Source organism: Symphodus melops (assembly GCF_947650265.1).
Source record: "Symphodus melops genome assembly, chromosome: 8".
NCBI lineage: Eukaryota > Metazoa > Chordata > Actinopteri > Labriformes > Labridae > Symphodus > Symphodus melops.
In genome coordinates this window covers 24,668,044-24,683,139 of record NC_136698.1, presented here as the reverse complement: position 1 = coordinate 24,683,139, position 15,096 = coordinate 24,668,044, and the positions used below count along the sequence as shown (strand labels likewise).

Sequence of the window (15,096 nt, the reverse complement as noted above, 5' to 3'; positions counted from 1 at the left end):
CAGCTCAACAAATGCTCCTGCTGTACCATGGTGTAAACGGGGTGAGAAAAGACGGGGAACCGGTGATCTGGAATCCCCACAAACAAAGTTTCCAAGGTGAGTCACTCACACTAAATGCTTTTCCACAAATCTTGAAATAAATGCATCTTTTTTAGATGCATGCTGTCACACACAAGCACATTCTAACTGGTGAAAATCATCACACCACTTCTCATCCTCATGCAAAGATAAAACAAACTACACAGTTCAACTTCTCTGCGCTGCCACTGAGTTACTCTCAAGCCTGGCTGCTTTCATGTAAAAGAAACATGAAGTAAAACACAACACCAGTAAGCCGAAAAGTTAGGAGAAAAAAAAGGCTTGGTTTATTCTTGCCCAACTCTGCAAAATGATGCAACAGGGAGTACACATGCCTTAAATTAAATGGAAGAGGGGGGGAAATCACAGCAATGAATTCAATTAATTTTCCAGGAATGTTTCACTTTGCATTTCAATGAGCAATGTTTTTGTACAAAGTGTGCACATCACTTTATATGGTCAATTCAGCAAGCATGCTTTCAGTTGTAATTAACAATTGAAAAGGTAATCTTTTCAGCAAGAAGACATGTCTAAATTAAGACAGGTGGGGTTTGAATGCATGCTATACTAACAGCACCGAAAAACACCAACACCTGACATTAACATTGAATTTCACAATGTGTATAATATCATTTAAACATTAGCTTTTCACTTACAAACCTATCTGCATCATTATTAATTACAGCCAATGATTGAAAACAAGCACACAACTTCTGTGCAGCTGCAATAAATGACGCTTTCATGCAACAACTTTCCTATTTTATCATCAGTTCAGTAATTGTCATACTGCACAACAGAATAGTAGCCCTGTTAGATCAACAGTTGAAAAGCCCAAATATCTAGTCATATGTGGAGATGATGAATATATAGGCTATGTGTTTATATATATTTTTTAAAAATCGACCAAAGAAGTGCTGCTTAGAGCATGCACTGCAATTAAATACAACTATCAAACCGCTAAACAGTCACATCCACACACCGCCTAAATACCTTTGAATAATACATGTATTACAGCTTTTCTTATTTCCACAAACCCCCGGTGTTGATTCGCAGCGTTCTCCGTCTATGAGCCAGCGTACCTGCAGGAAACCGGGCTAAAAAAAAACATGAATAAGAAGAAGTCGAGCGTGTCATATCAACCTGTCCGTGTGAGGCTAATTAGGATGTCGGTCTGTGCTGTACATGTAAGGGTCTGTGTGTTAAATGCGACGGAGGGCAACGTAACGATACATTGCTTAAATCAGAATATCAATTAGTTCTGAGAATTTCGGGGGCTGGGTTTAAGGAACTGGTGACGTCGCCGCCTCGACGTCCTGTGACTGTGGACTGAACCAACAGCAGGGGGGTGTTCAGACCACTATTAAGCAGTTTTCTGCATTATTTTACGAATTAATTCCCATTTTTTAGCTCTTTTAAACACTTATTTGTTACTTTCGCCTGTAAAAGAAGCAGTGTGTGTTATAACTTGTCGAATAGCCGCTTTATAAAGAAGTTGTTTTTACCACAAGAAGAAAAAACGTCTCTCCCTTGTCACGGCAAAGTGGAACGGTCTCGGGCTCAAATTCCGAGAATTGTGCTCGTCTGATTCTTAGAACTGGGGTTCTTAGAAGTGGTGATGCAAGAAGTTTCTAGGAAAGCGCTACCAGGTGATTTTTTAAATTCCTTTTTTCATCTAATTGGCGCGAAGTTGTTATGTCCTACTGTGTGTTGTTTGGTGTTTTAGACATAAGTATTTGTCCCATTTGTGCTGTTTGAGTGTTGGTGAAGCCGGGGCTGAGTGTGTCTTGTGTCTTGCTGGCAGTTTGAACAGTGCAGAGTCGAAACTCTGAAGTGGCCCCTGCAGTGACAGGAGCGCGCTTCCCCCTGACAGATCGTGCGGCTCGGCTCGGCGCAGCGCTGTTCGCGGGCGGAGCGGAGGGGGACTGACAGCAGCCTCCGCTCCGCTCCAGCCTCCTACACCGCTCGGACTCAGAGTCATGCTGTAAAGCTGTCTAAACGATTTAGATAAATAACTACACCGCTGAGAATAACAATTTTGAGGTGTTTAAAGGCTGTTAAGAGTCCGGTTTTTAGTCCGGGGCTGAACATAGTTGGCGAGTGTCAGCGGCTTTGAAGGCGCTCTGATTTAACGCCACTTAGTGCGTCAAAGTGTCAAAGCGCGGCGCGGCGCTGTCAGATGAACTTTGCTGGCAGCATGGCAGCCTCGGGTTCACAGTATTTTTACTTCGCGGGTCGCTCCGGTGATAATTTGCTCTAATGGAGCGAAAAAGGCTGCGCCGAACGAGCCCTTCTGTTACCGTAACATTGTAGCGGAAACATTAATGTTGAAGTGTGTGTGTGTGTGTGTGTGTGTGTGTGTTGTTTCCACGTTACAGGATGACAAGTTGTCTCTCATGTTTCCACTGTGAAGCCGCGCTGCAGTGTGTGCATACTTCAGTCTTCTGGTGATGCGCACACTTAAAGGCTTTCCCTACAAAGTGTTGTCTAATGTCTGTGACGGACTCACTCGAGAGTTTGGTTTGACAGGATTTCTGCACTTGAACAATTATAGTCAGCCTGTAAAAAAGGCGAAGAAATGAAGATAATTCAAAAGAAATGTGAGGGCTACTTTTTTAAACTGAAAGAAACACGTGTTGTCATTTAAAAATAATGTGACTTTAAGACACTCATTGGCCGAAGTTAAAGAGTTGTTGTCCAGCCAATTTTCTTAAAATGTGTTTAGTGGCGTTGTTGCCTACATGCCTGTGTGTTTGTCTGTCACAGAGTGAATCTCGTAGATCAGTTTTGATCTGTTATTATGTGTCTATACACAGGGTGCATTCTGTCCTTCTTCTATTTTCGGACGTGTCCAGTTTCACACTTTTGACACCGAGTTAAGATTCTGTCAGAAATCTGCTTGCGTGTTATAAAGCTAACTCTGTCTCATGTCAATGAAATATAACTGTACACATGCACAAAGCTGTAGGCGGATGGTTGACCTGAAATGCTCTGTGAACTATTGTGTGTGTGGGGAGAAAAAAAGTGAATCCAGCGCGCTGCTGGGCTGCACAACAAGCCGCTGTCACAGGTTTTAGGATAGAAGACTGTTAGTACTCTAAGCCAGCTGCTCCGGGTTTGTTTGCAATATTAAATGAAGGCGAAGACGTGCATTCATTTTTTTTCTGTTCTTAGTTTGCAACAACAAACGTTTTCACTAAAAAGCAAGCGGCTTGCAGAACCTGTTGTCTGTATTTGGTTTGGTGTCTCATCGTAATCTGAGTGAAAATCTGGCATGGCCATGCAAGAGGAAGAAGAAAACTTTTCTTCCGTTAGACTGCCTGCAGAGTGAGTTATGATAAGTGATTTAAACAGGCGCCAATAGATTAAAAACATGCACAGTACGTGTAAAGGTTTTTATTATCAAGATAAGCTCTTTGCTTATTTTTAATCAATACGCCAGTTTAATGCATCCTTTATTTTTGTTTGTTTGCATAAAAAAAGAAAGTCTAAAAAGATCAATAGTAAGACCGTTATAACGGAATGATATCATAAATATGTTTAACAGCGCGTGCTTTGTCCATTTCAGTGTGCAACATGTTTTCCTCCATCTTTGTTTGTAACATAAATGAGTCAATCTTTTGTTTATAAAGACAGAAAGTGAGCCAGAGAAATTATTCCAAAGGAAGACGTTTAAATGTCTAGACAGTGTTTATTTAATAAATGGCGCCGCCTTCTGGAGAAACAGCTGTATTTGTTTTTAGGGTCTGCCACAATGAGAATCATAAATCAGTTCAGTCCAGTAAAACAGTCCTTAAAGTGACCCATACTTTAAACACAGAGGTAAATTGTGGCACACCAGTAAAAAAAAAAAAAAAAAAATCTACTAAACTTTTTTTTGAGTGTGTAAAATAATGTGAAGGCTTTTTCTGTTTCTGCAGAACTTGACAAAATGGCTTGCGCAGCAGACAGCTGCATACAGTTCACACGCCATGCAAGTGATGTCCTGCTCAACCTGAACCGAATGCGGAGCAGAGATATCCTCACCGATGTCACCATCCTGGTCAACAGGCAGCAGTTTCGTGCACATAAGACTGTTCTCATGGCTTGCAGGTGTGTTCTCAGTTATTCATGATCTAAACGAAGTGCTGGAGTTTGAAGACGAGTTGACTGATCTTTGTATCTGTTCTCTGTTTGTGTGCAGTGGGCTGTTTTACACCATCTTTACTGACTCCCACAAGTGCAACCTTAATGCTATCAGTCTGGACCCAAAGGTGGACCCAGAGGGCTTTGCCATCCTGATGGAGTTCATGTACACCTCCCGTCTCACACTAAAGGAGAGTCTGATCATGGCCATCATGAACACAGCCATCTATCTGCAGATGGACCACGTTGTGGACACCTGTCACAGATTCATTAAATCCAGGTTGGTACCACAAAGTTTCATTAAACGTCAGTCTAAGTCCTTATGAGACGCGTCTGATGTGTTTTTAACTGTCTCATTCTGCTCTCAGTGATCCGGCTGCCAAGCTGCCCAGAGATGAGTTTCTGGTCAGTCCGTTGGTTTTACCTCAGGACGTCCATGCTTACCGGACCCATGATGTTGTTGACAGTTTGCACAGCCGCGTAGCTCCGTTCAGGGATGGGAGGCCCTACGGCTCCAACATGTTCAACGGGGTCAGCACCCCCAGCAACTACCATCTCTACGGGCAGTTTCCCATGCCAGGGTTCCCCTTCCCGCTCTGCAAGCTCACTGATGCCAAAAACGCTTTTGCTGACCTCTCAAAGAGCGCTCTTCACCACAAGCATTGTTCTCCGCACGACAGCGCCAACCTCATCAGGGCAGAGTACAGCAGGGCGGTCGGCACCAGCACCTCCAACATTATTCACTCCACCACCTACGCTTCCAGGGAGGTAGGGAGAGAAGACGAGATGAGGAAGGAAAGCCACGAGGGGGTCAGCCAGTCTATCACTCTCGCTACAAGGAAGCGTGCGTTTCCTGGGCTCAACCTCGAGCACCAGAAAGACTTGGGCAAAGATCACGCTCCCCAGGCTGAGGAAGACCTGATCCATCAGCACTACCCACTGGGAATCTCCTCTACTGGGCGCAAGAGCCTCATGAGCAGCCCGCAGAGCCCCCTCAAATCAGACTGCCAGCCCAACTCCCCAACAGAGTCCAGCAGCAGCAAGAATGCCGGACTCTCCCAAACCAGCGGAGTGCAAAACCTGCAAGGTACGCAGGACCCCAAAGCTCGCAACTGGAAGAAGTACAAGTTCATCGTGCTGAATCAGAGCGCTAAAGAGGAGGAGGTGGGTCTGCGGGATCCCGGGCTGCGCTCACCTCAGAGACTCGGCATGCAACCTTACCTCCACCCCAGTGACTCAGAGAACCTCGACCCACAAAGCACGAGCAAGAGCAGCGATCACAGCGAGGACCTACCTGTGCCGCAGGCCAGCCGTCTCAACAACATCATTAGCAGGTGAGGCTTTTCAAATACAAAGCTGCATGTTACTCAAGAACTAAATGTTCTCTGGCATGTCAATCAAACTGTAACACTGCTGGGAGGATTTTAAGGTAGAAGATCAGCGAGAGGATCTTGTTTGTTAGAATGTCAATCTTCGTTCCCCAGTTATTTAATATTGTAGAAAAATACCTTATGTACTTTTGTTTAAAACACAAGCATGATCAAAGTCAAATTTAGAGTTCTGGATTTTGGACATTTAACAGAATTCTTATCTTCAGATGGAATTCTGTTTGATCTGAAGTTTTCATCATTTCTTAGTTCAAGTTTTTGTTCTTTTTTTGTCTGTAGTGCACTAGAGGGAACTCTGAGAAGCAGCGACGCCCACCCTCCACACTACCTGAGCCGCCTGAACTGCTCAACTTGCGGCACCCTATCTCCACAGCACTCTGACGTCTGTCCCAACTCGTCCAGGTCCCGACTAACAGAGGACATGGCAGAGCTGCACTCTGAATACTCTGACTCCAGTTGCGGTTAGTTTAAAACAGATATCTAGAAGCATAAGTGACAAAAGTTATCGTGTATTTAGTCGAGGTAAACTTTAACTTTGGTTTCTTCCAAACAGAAAACGGTACGTTCTTCTGTAACGAATGCGACTCCAAATTCGCCGAAGACGAAGCGCTGAAACAACACATGCTTCAAGTTCACAGTGATAAGCCGTACAAGTGTGACCGCTGTCAGGCTGCGTTCCGCTACAAGGGCAACCTGGCCAGCCACAAGACAGTCCACACAGGTACGTCCGAATGATTCATTTACGCTATTGTTGGATCATCTTTTCTTAGCTGCTGAATTCTGACATTTTTCCCCCCCTGTTTTCAGGAGAGAAACCTTATCGCTGTAATATCTGTGGTGCTCAGTTTAATAGACCAGCAAACCTCAAGACTCACACTCGCATCCACTCAGGAGAGAAGCCATACAAATGTGAAACTTGCGGAGCTCGTTTTGTACAGGTAATAACACCGTTACTGTGACTCCAGCATATTTAACCTTTTCCTTCTCTGTTGTATTGGGACTTTTTGCACGAATACTCAAGTGCAATTACAGGTGATTTTACTTATTTTCAGCTTAACCAAATACCTGTAATTACAGTGAAGAACATCCTTTAGGGCTTTTATACAGAACATGCTGTCTGACAAGTATTTGAACTGAGGCTTTGCCAACTCATTTCCAGATTAGAAGAAGAAAAATTAAAGGTATGCACTCTTAAGCTGCACACCTGGTCTACTTTAGAAGTGGGATTTTGTGAAGTCCTGTGTGGATCATGACTGTTGGAAATCTACTGTCCCGTAGTCAACAAATAAAACAATGCCCTGTGAAATTTTTGAAAGAAAACCATTTTGCAGAGTGTCAAAGGCTGTTGTTGTTTTTTTTTTTTTAATTTTGTAACATTTTAAAATAATTTTGAATTTTTTGTGCACACGTCAGGTTGCTCATCTGCGTGCCCATGTGTTGATCCACACGGGGGAGAAGCCGTATCCATGCGAAATCTGTGGAACCCGCTTCCGTCACCTGCAGACGTTAAAGAGCCACCTGCGTATCCACACAGGAGAAAAGCCCTACCATGTAAGTTGACAACTGCTTAAAGAGCCACAATAACTTTATGACCTCTAGAATTCAATTTACGACTACAAAGATGATCAAACACCTGTAGTAACGTTTTGCCACTTTCCCTCCACAGTGTGAGAAATGCAACTTGCACTTCCGCCACAAGAGTCAGCTCCGGCTGCATCTCCGGCAGAAGCACGGCGCCATCACCAACACAAAGATCCAATACCGCATGTCGACAGCGGACATGCCGACCGACTTGACAAAGACATGCTGAGCTGGAAAAAAAAAAGGAACTTTTTTTTATTTTTTAAAAGAGGCAATCTTGACCATGGCATTTAAAGACCCCAACTTGTACAATCATCCAAAATTGTAGTGCCACACTGTGTTCATTAGACAATTCAATTGGCTGCGTATGCCATTCTAAACGGGTTTCCACTACATGTGAACGTAGAGCCACGTATGGCGTCTTAGTCACTTTATTGTTTCTATATAGATATGAATATGAATATATATATGTATATGTATGTTGAAGTGTTTCTAAGCTCTGAAAGTACGCATATAAAGCTTTATTTTATTGAGAGGGAAGGAATGTAAACAATCAGTTTTTTGAAAATACAGTATTTTATATCGGAGAACTTACTTTTCTGAAAGTATTGAAAATTTTGATCGACCAGTGGTACATATATTTTAAGATAACGAGATTTGCGGCTGTATAGAGTTGTCTATACATTTTTATGTCGATGTACGTACATGTTGCACCACGTCAAGTTGCCATTTTCATGTGAAGAACGGGGCGGGCGAAGAAAAGACGTAGTAATTGGATTTAGCGTAAAACATATCAGATGAGTGCTGCTGCTGTCTGATGAGGATATGCATGAGTTACACCCTGACCAGTTGTCAGCGCACATGAAGTGGGCAACTGCGTAAATATTGTGACATATTGTGTAATTATATCTGTGGGATTCTCTCTGCTGGCAGAGCCAATCTAAGTGTTGAAATGCATTTCAAGGTACAACTTTGTTATGACCAAGACAATATTTTGCTTCAGACGTATTTGTATAGATGTGTTTTTGTTGGTTTGTTTTCCATAAGTGAAGGTTTACAGTTTTTTGCTCATTGTTCTAGATCCTACAGTAAAGTTGTGTAAGTGTTCAGGTTTTTGTTTTGTTTGTACATACACTGTGTATTCAATGTGCCTTTCTCTACGCTGACTGAATTCTTCGGCTGTATTAAGGTACAACTCAAGGACACAACTCGTCCTGCATCCCTCTGTTTGTTTGTTTGTGTGTGTGTGTGTGTGTGTGTGTGTGTGTGAGTGTGTGTATATATTTTTAAAGGCTTGTCACCAATCTTTAAACATGCAAATTCATCATTGTAAATCTTCAGGACTTGTTTTTGGATTGGGCTTTTTTAACTGCATTAAAATAATTGTACAATGTTATTGATGTATGAATGTAAAATAAAGGTATTGGATTTCTATGTATTAACTCCCAGACTCAGTTTGTCATATTAAAGTGAGTGAAGATGCTACACATATAGTCACACAGTTCCTCCATTAGAGAGACAGGACAGTGGATAGAGTCAGAAGAGAGAGGTTTGGGAATGACATGATGGAACGGGGCCACACGTAGGAATCGTAGGACCACTTAAAGGACTATAACCTCTGCACACGGGGCACACAAACTAAGCTCTAGGCCACTGATACCCTGCAAGTATAATTGATCATTTTGACATAATCAAAATATGAAGAATATTTTAATAAGAACTTTGACCAAAGTAATTGATTGATTTTACAGAACTTCATCACCCCGACATCTCTGTTTGATCTTTACCTTCATCTTTACGTCCTTTAGTTCTCAAGAGTCTTCATGTCTTTCTGTCTGTTTCTGTTATTGTAAGGCTTTAGCACAGAATGCTAATGAGACAGTTAAATATGGGGCACTTACTGAGGTGAATGTTTACCGCTGTCTACATTGACTGAAGCCCTCAGAGGATGGAAGAGCACAGACTTGGAGTGAGACACAGATTGCTTGAAGTTTTCATTCGATTTGACCAGAATGTTTTACACGTGCTGATTTGTTGCAATAATCTGATCTATAACATTTACAGTTTGCACTGAAGGTAATGACTGATTCCAGATTCTGCTAATACGTCCAAGGACTGTACCAGCTGTCCACAGAACTTTTTCAAAAATAACCAGCAAAGATGGCCTTGCGGTTTGTTCCTGCTCATGTACGGAGGCTGTAGTTCTCCAAGAGGACAACCCGGGTTCAAACTGATGGCTCCTTTTCCCAATGTCCTTCCCCACTCTCTCTCTCTCTCTCTCTCTCTCCACTGTCCCATTTAAACAAAAAGGCCAAAAGGCCAAAAAACATATCTAAAAAAACCTTGTCATTGTTCTATAAGAATGAAAGCTACCCTTTGTAAATTGTCTAAAAAAAAAAACAGCCAAACATTGTAACGTAAGAGGAGAATAAGACGACTCAAAACATCAATCAGCTCTCATCAATGTCAGACAGGAAGCTGCATCTTTGGCTACTGTGAGCGAGTGGAAGAAAGGTTGTTGCAATAACTAACCAAATGTGATTATTAAAAAAAGGAAAAGTAAAACAGAAAGTGAGTATTATGCTGGATTCATTTATATCAGGTGACATTAAGAGTCCTGGAAGGAAGACCAACTTACAGAACGTAGCCTGTTAGAACAAACAGGCAAGAAAAGAAACAGGAGACAAATGCTCCTATTAAACTGTGACACGGGTATTGTTTTTATATAAACTGCTCTTTTACTTGGCGTGGACTTGTTTGTTAATTGACCTCAGTTTTAATTGGCTTGTTGTATTGTTAACCTGGAGAACTTCTCTTACTTAGACCATGATTAGCATCTTAATTCTTCTGTGTTTAAGAACTGCTTTTCTACGTTTCTCGTTTATATTTGGTCTAGCCTTTTAATCCTTCAGCTCATCCCGTTCTCTTACTTCTTTAAATGGGATGTAGAAGAAGTCAATGAAGAGGAGGGGGCAGCAGAAGCTGGTCCATGTAACGTTCCTGTCACTGTAAAGGGATCATCTTACTCTTGTGTTTCACTGACTGACGATGCTCTGATTGTGATCGGGCAGCTTTGTGTGGCACTTTGTGTTTCCCTCAGGGGACAATAAACGGGATCCTACCATCTGAAAATAAGAACATTACAACACATAGTGATGTTACAATGAACATGCTGTAGTTTCATGTTGTTTTCCTGTTTCCTCATTTATTAAAAACATTCCTTCATGTCACCCTTTTGAAAATAAACTATTCCTTTTTCTTTCAGTTTACAGACGTCTGCTCTGCCTGCATGGTGACTTTAGTGATCACACCAGCTGCACAGTAAGAAGGAAAGAGAGGTTTGTTGACACCTCCTCGAAGTGCACGAGATAAGTCCGTCATTTCAAACGTCATGTAATAAACTTGTTTAGCACACACGAAGAGTCCTGAGACACATTGTCATCTTTTCACCATCTCCTCCTTCATCTGAACATATCTGTATTCTGGTTCAGATCACTTGTAAAAGAGATAATGTGAAATGTTAATTTCCTATAAACTAAGTCCTGACATTTACCTATTCATTTCTTTCACATTTTAAAGGTCAGACCTAATGTCTGTACATAACTGTACAATAGAAAATACAACACAAATGACCTCGAAATGAAAAATGAAAAACGTTTGAAATATAAATAAAATATTGTTTTTATTTCAAAGTGACTTAAAAAAAAAAACAGTCATCGTTTTTGAGGAGAAGCAACTGTGCTTTTGAAACAGAAACAGTTAAAGAGATGATTGGGCTCTGAATGGTACTTCCATCTATTCCTTAAAAATAAAATCAACCAAAGACAAATGAAGACTCTGACATAGCCTGTGCTGTGGGGGTAACGATCATTTCCAATGATGATTTTTTTTTTTGAGTGAATTTTTTTGACAGAAGTCAGGAATGAAACTAAATGCTCTCTCCAATGAGAGGAAAATGTTACAAAAGTTGCACAAACTGAATCATAATCTTTAAATGATCCAAAGTCAAAACTAACATGAAGATTCAAGAACAACCAAAAGTTTCCCCACCTGACCCACCCCATGAAATAAAGCCCACCCCATGAAATAAAGCCCACCCCGCGGGTCAATCACTGCTTCTGCTGCATGGCTTCTTTACGTGCGGCGTCTTGCAGGAGCTGCGTGTCCACTTCATCTGCAGGCAGCTGAACGTACCGGACCACAGAGCCTCGGATGAAACAGTTCTTCACCGACAGCTGCAGCAGAAGCATCAAAGAGGAGGCGTCATTAGATGAGGCGTTAAAAGGGTTAAAAGTAACTATTGGAATAAATATGGTCAAGCTAAATTCAGCAGACATTTACATCTGAAAGCTAACAAGAGGAGGAGCGTTGTTCAGGTCATGCTCGTTTCATGGGTGTTTTGTTGAAGTTTGTTTAAATTTCCTGTCAGCTGGGAAAATCATCTATATAAAATCAATGTATTATTATTATTATTATTATTAAGATATCCTGTACTGTCTTCTTTTCTTCTTTTTAAACCCCACAAAAATTCAAAAAGTATAAAATGACTGAAATGGGATCGCTTCGGTCAATTTCTGGACTGACAGAAGTCCACATCTGCTCCTGCGAGGTTTACATGCATGTGTGTGTTTACGCTTCTTTGGATTTCATTCAACTCTTAGACCTTGTTGTATAGTAGTAACCCCTGAGACCCAATACTACAGCAGTAAATCACAGAATCAAACCTCTACATAAAGTTGTATGTACATTTCAAAATAAGGATGAAGTAAAACAACAAATGTCGATTAGTGATGACCCAATAGCGATACCAGCATTCGGCATCGGCATGATGCTGTCTTTAAGTTCTCGTAGTCGTAAGACTACGCAGATACAACGGCACTGATACCACTTTATGGCGGGCACGCGGAGCGGATAGGCGGAGAGAAGCGGGAGGTCAGCGGTGTGGAGATATTTCAGTTTGTTAAAGCTAGCAGTGTGAGACAGCTACAGTCACCTTTGCAGCTAACGCTGGAGAAGAGACAACCCGTGTGAGGGGAAAAATAACAGAAGCTCTGACCCAGTTCGTTGCTCTTGATCACCAGCCGTTGTCAGTTGTCGATCATACAGGATTTCGTCGTCTTCTAAGTGTTTTGGAGCCGAAGTAAAAGGTTCCCAGCCGTCATCACAGACACCGTGTTTGCTTGCTGTACTCGATGCAAGGTCAAGTACCTATGTTTGTCTTTTATCATCTTAAAAACTAAGTTATGCCGTGAGTACCCAAATGTAAGTACTTGTACTTATATCTTGGTGCATCGCCAATGTAAATCATATCGCTTTAAATCGTTTAAATGTGTTTTTTGAGAGCAACATTTACACGCACAAACTTGACACAATGGTTTGGTAACTTTGGAGAAAGCCGTAAGAGCAAGCCGATGTTTACAAGTATCCATTTGTTAATATACCAAAGGCCCTGTACCTATAAAGTGATAGATCAAGTTTAGAGCTGCTGGACTGATAAGACCTACCATGTGTGGATACTTCTCGGGATCTGTGACGCTGATGTCTGTGAGCTTGATGTTCAGGTACTGAAACACACAAACAGTGATTTTAACACAATCACAGTCAGAACTGGACCGGCTCATAGAAAAACACATATAGCCTCGGATGAGAATAAGAAACAAAGTTATTTCTGACCTGGTCCACAGAATGAAGTGTACCGCAGATGCTGAAAAGAGAAAAGTAGGGATTCAAATGATGATGACTTGTCAAAATGTTTGATACTTTTTAATAGTTAGCTGCTTTTATTGTCTCCCCTGTGCTTTGGACACAAGAGAAAGTCACATATAGTACAACACAAAGGAAACAGCACAACACAGACGTCTGTATATGTATCATAAATTACACAACAGCACAGAACACATACATCACTTCATTTGCACATAAACCCATATAACGTCATTAATTCAATTGCACTTCCCTATGCAATCGATTGTATTGCACACACTATCTTGCACTATTTAGTTTATCTATTTAACTTGCAGTTTGGTACCCTATACCTTTTTGTCCTGAAGGCAACAACTCATATTCACTGGAAAGAACGTGAAACTATCTGCGTTGATTTAATAAAAGCTGTAGGATTGTATGGAAAAGCTTTAACATTACTACATGTGTTTCATGAGATACAGGTGCTGTGGAGAGGAAGAAGTCCATCACACATCACAAACGTACTGACTTTTTGAATGAAAAGAAGAAATGACCTGGTGCTAGGATGTTTTAATTTACATTGCAGTAGAAAAATAAAAATAAAATACATGGATTTCGATTGAATTTTAATCTCTGTATCATTAGAATCCTTTTAAACGGATCCACGTATTTCAAATTAAAAGAAAATAATAATGTTTATACATAACAACAGAAACAAGGAAGTTCATTCATTTTCTAGTCATTTTGATCTTCTACTTCATCTACTTTTAAGCTGTTTGAATGACTTTGTTAGCCTTAAAAAAGGGTGTTTTGTTTATTTTGTTCACTTCTCCCTCCTGATCTGTGAATCAGCCACCAGCTAAACGAAGACTGTGGAAATGTTTAGAAGGTTTCAATAATAATTTAAAAAAAAAAACAGCCTTACCTTAGATCGTTTTTGAGCTCCACCACTACATCTTTCCCCACCAGCGACTTGAAAAACGAGTAGAAAAGCTGAAACACAGAGCAGGGTGATGCTAGTGTTAGGGTGATGCTAATGTTAGCAGCGGGCTAAAAGTCGAGCACGTTGCAGACGGCGCACAATAAACACAATTATCACAAAGAGAAATTAAGTGTTTTTGGTAATACGCTTCAACCACACAATTAATGCTCAAGTAGCAGAACTCACTAAAACAAGCGAATACATTCATCGTGATTCGTACCATTATTGCAGCAGGTTTCTTGCGGCAGAGCGTCTGACGTGGATGACGTATGACAGAACGTAGTAGCTCAGCGCCTGAACCCCATGTAATTACCGAGTAGTTCCACGAGAGGGAGCCAAAGCTGCGCTAAATGTTCACAGGTGTTTTAAAAATAAAACCTGGGAGCTTTAAAGCTCTTTATTGAAGCTTTTAAAATGACAACAATAACATTTTATAGCACGACGCTGAGATCTAAGTCATTACTCTTTTTATAATGCTATCTTTTTGACAATGCTAAACTGTTATCAATTTTTAGCTTATTATTAAATCACCTGATTGCATCTTATTTGTATTTCTTTTTTTTAAATCTGATTTGCATTGCAATAATAATTTATGGGAAAAGTTGTGCAATAACATGTCCATCCTTGTATGAACTGTGTGCACGAGGGTGTTCGTGCAGTTTATACAGACTTACATCTTGAAGTTACTGGCTTTATAACTATTTTTTTTTACATTCTTATATCTAATTAAATTTTGCACTGTTTGATTTTCTTCCGCTATCTTGCTTTGCTGCTGTAACACTAAATGTCTTGATTTAGGAGATGAACAAATGATTCTCTTGTCTGGTCTTCTATATTATGAATATTTGGTTTGTGAGTCTAAAGTCCTGGTTAAATCTATAAAATCACGAGCAGAAGAAATCTGGAGGAAACCACAACAGGGAACAATTTTCAAATTTTATTTAAGACTCTAAATGTGAAATATATGTTAAGTTAAAATTGCCTAAAAGTCAAAGATCATTGTGCACATAACTGAGACGTGGTATCTATTACCACTACATATTGAATCAAGGAGATAAAGAGGCTGAGTGTCAAAGGATGTAAAAATGTTTTAATATTGTGAGCTGAACTAAGTAGAATTCATACTGTCCGATGTATCATGATATGAGAAATGTTCCTGGCTCAAACAGTCCTTTCACAAGATAACACTTTGATATTGTTCTTTTCTCAGTCTGAATATATTTTTAAAGCATGGGAAAGTAGAAGAAAAGTAACTTATTACAG

General features: G+C 40.7%; 2 protein-coding genes and 1 long non-coding RNA gene across 3 annotated transcripts; 2 read left to right on the top strand and 1 right to left on the bottom strand.

Annotated features, from left to right (window-relative positions):
• Positions 1-1,628: 1,628 nt before the first annotated feature.
• Positions 1,629-8,607, top strand: bcl6aa (BCL6A transcription repressor a). Its single transcript, XM_079350528.1, has 9 exons — positions 1,629-1,724; positions 3,996-4,167; positions 4,259-4,480; positions 4,569-5,534; positions 5,868-6,049; positions 6,142-6,309; positions 6,396-6,526; positions 7,002-7,139; positions 7,255-8,607. The coding sequence occupies exons 1-9, from the start codon at positions 1,694-1,696 to the stop codon at positions 7,396-7,398; spliced, it is 2,154 nt and encodes a 717-aa protein (XP_079206654.1). The 5' UTR covers positions 1,629-1,693; the 3' UTR covers positions 7,399-8,607.
• A 2,225-nt stretch (positions 8,608-10,832) lies between these two features.
• smx5 lies at positions 10,833-14,163 on the bottom strand. The gene is made up of 5 exons (XM_079350718.1): positions 14,054-14,163; positions 13,777-13,844; positions 12,843-12,873; positions 12,674-12,733; positions 10,833-11,404 (listed from the first exon to the last, which is right to left on the bottom strand). Exons 1-5 carry the CDS (start codon positions 14,054-14,056, stop codon positions 11,279-11,281), a joined length of 288 nt encoding a protein of 95 aa, XP_079206844.1. The 5' UTR covers positions 14,057-14,163; the 3' UTR covers positions 10,833-11,278.
• On the top strand, positions 13,305-13,751 carry LOC306828338. Its single transcript, XR_013779728.1, has 2 exons — positions 13,305-13,573; positions 13,624-13,751. It is a non-coding gene; the product is annotated as an uncharacterized lncRNA (long non-coding RNA).
• Positions 14,164-15,096: the final 933 nt, after the last annotated feature.

Coding starts and splice junctions, on each gene's coding strand:
- bcl6aa (XM_079350528.1), top strand. CDS start 1,694: ATGCAAGAAGTTTCTAGGAAAGCGCTACCAG. Junction 5,535..5,867: donor CTCAACAACATCATTAGCAG/GTGAGGCTTTTC, acceptor TTTTGTCTGTAG/TGCACTAGAGGGAACTCTGA. Junction 6,527..7,001: donor GCGGAGCTCGTTTTGTACAG/GTAATAACACCG, acceptor TGCACACGTCAG/GTTGCTCATCTGCGTGCCCA.
- smx5 (XM_079350718.1), bottom strand. Junction 12,734..12,842: donor CACTTCATTCTGTGGACCAG/GTCAGAAATAAC, acceptor TGTGTGTTTCAG/TACCTGAACATCAAGCTCAC. Junction 11,405..12,673: donor CCGAGAAGTATCCACACATG/GTAGGTCTTATC, acceptor CTTCTGCTGCAG/CTGTCGGTGAAGAACTGTTT.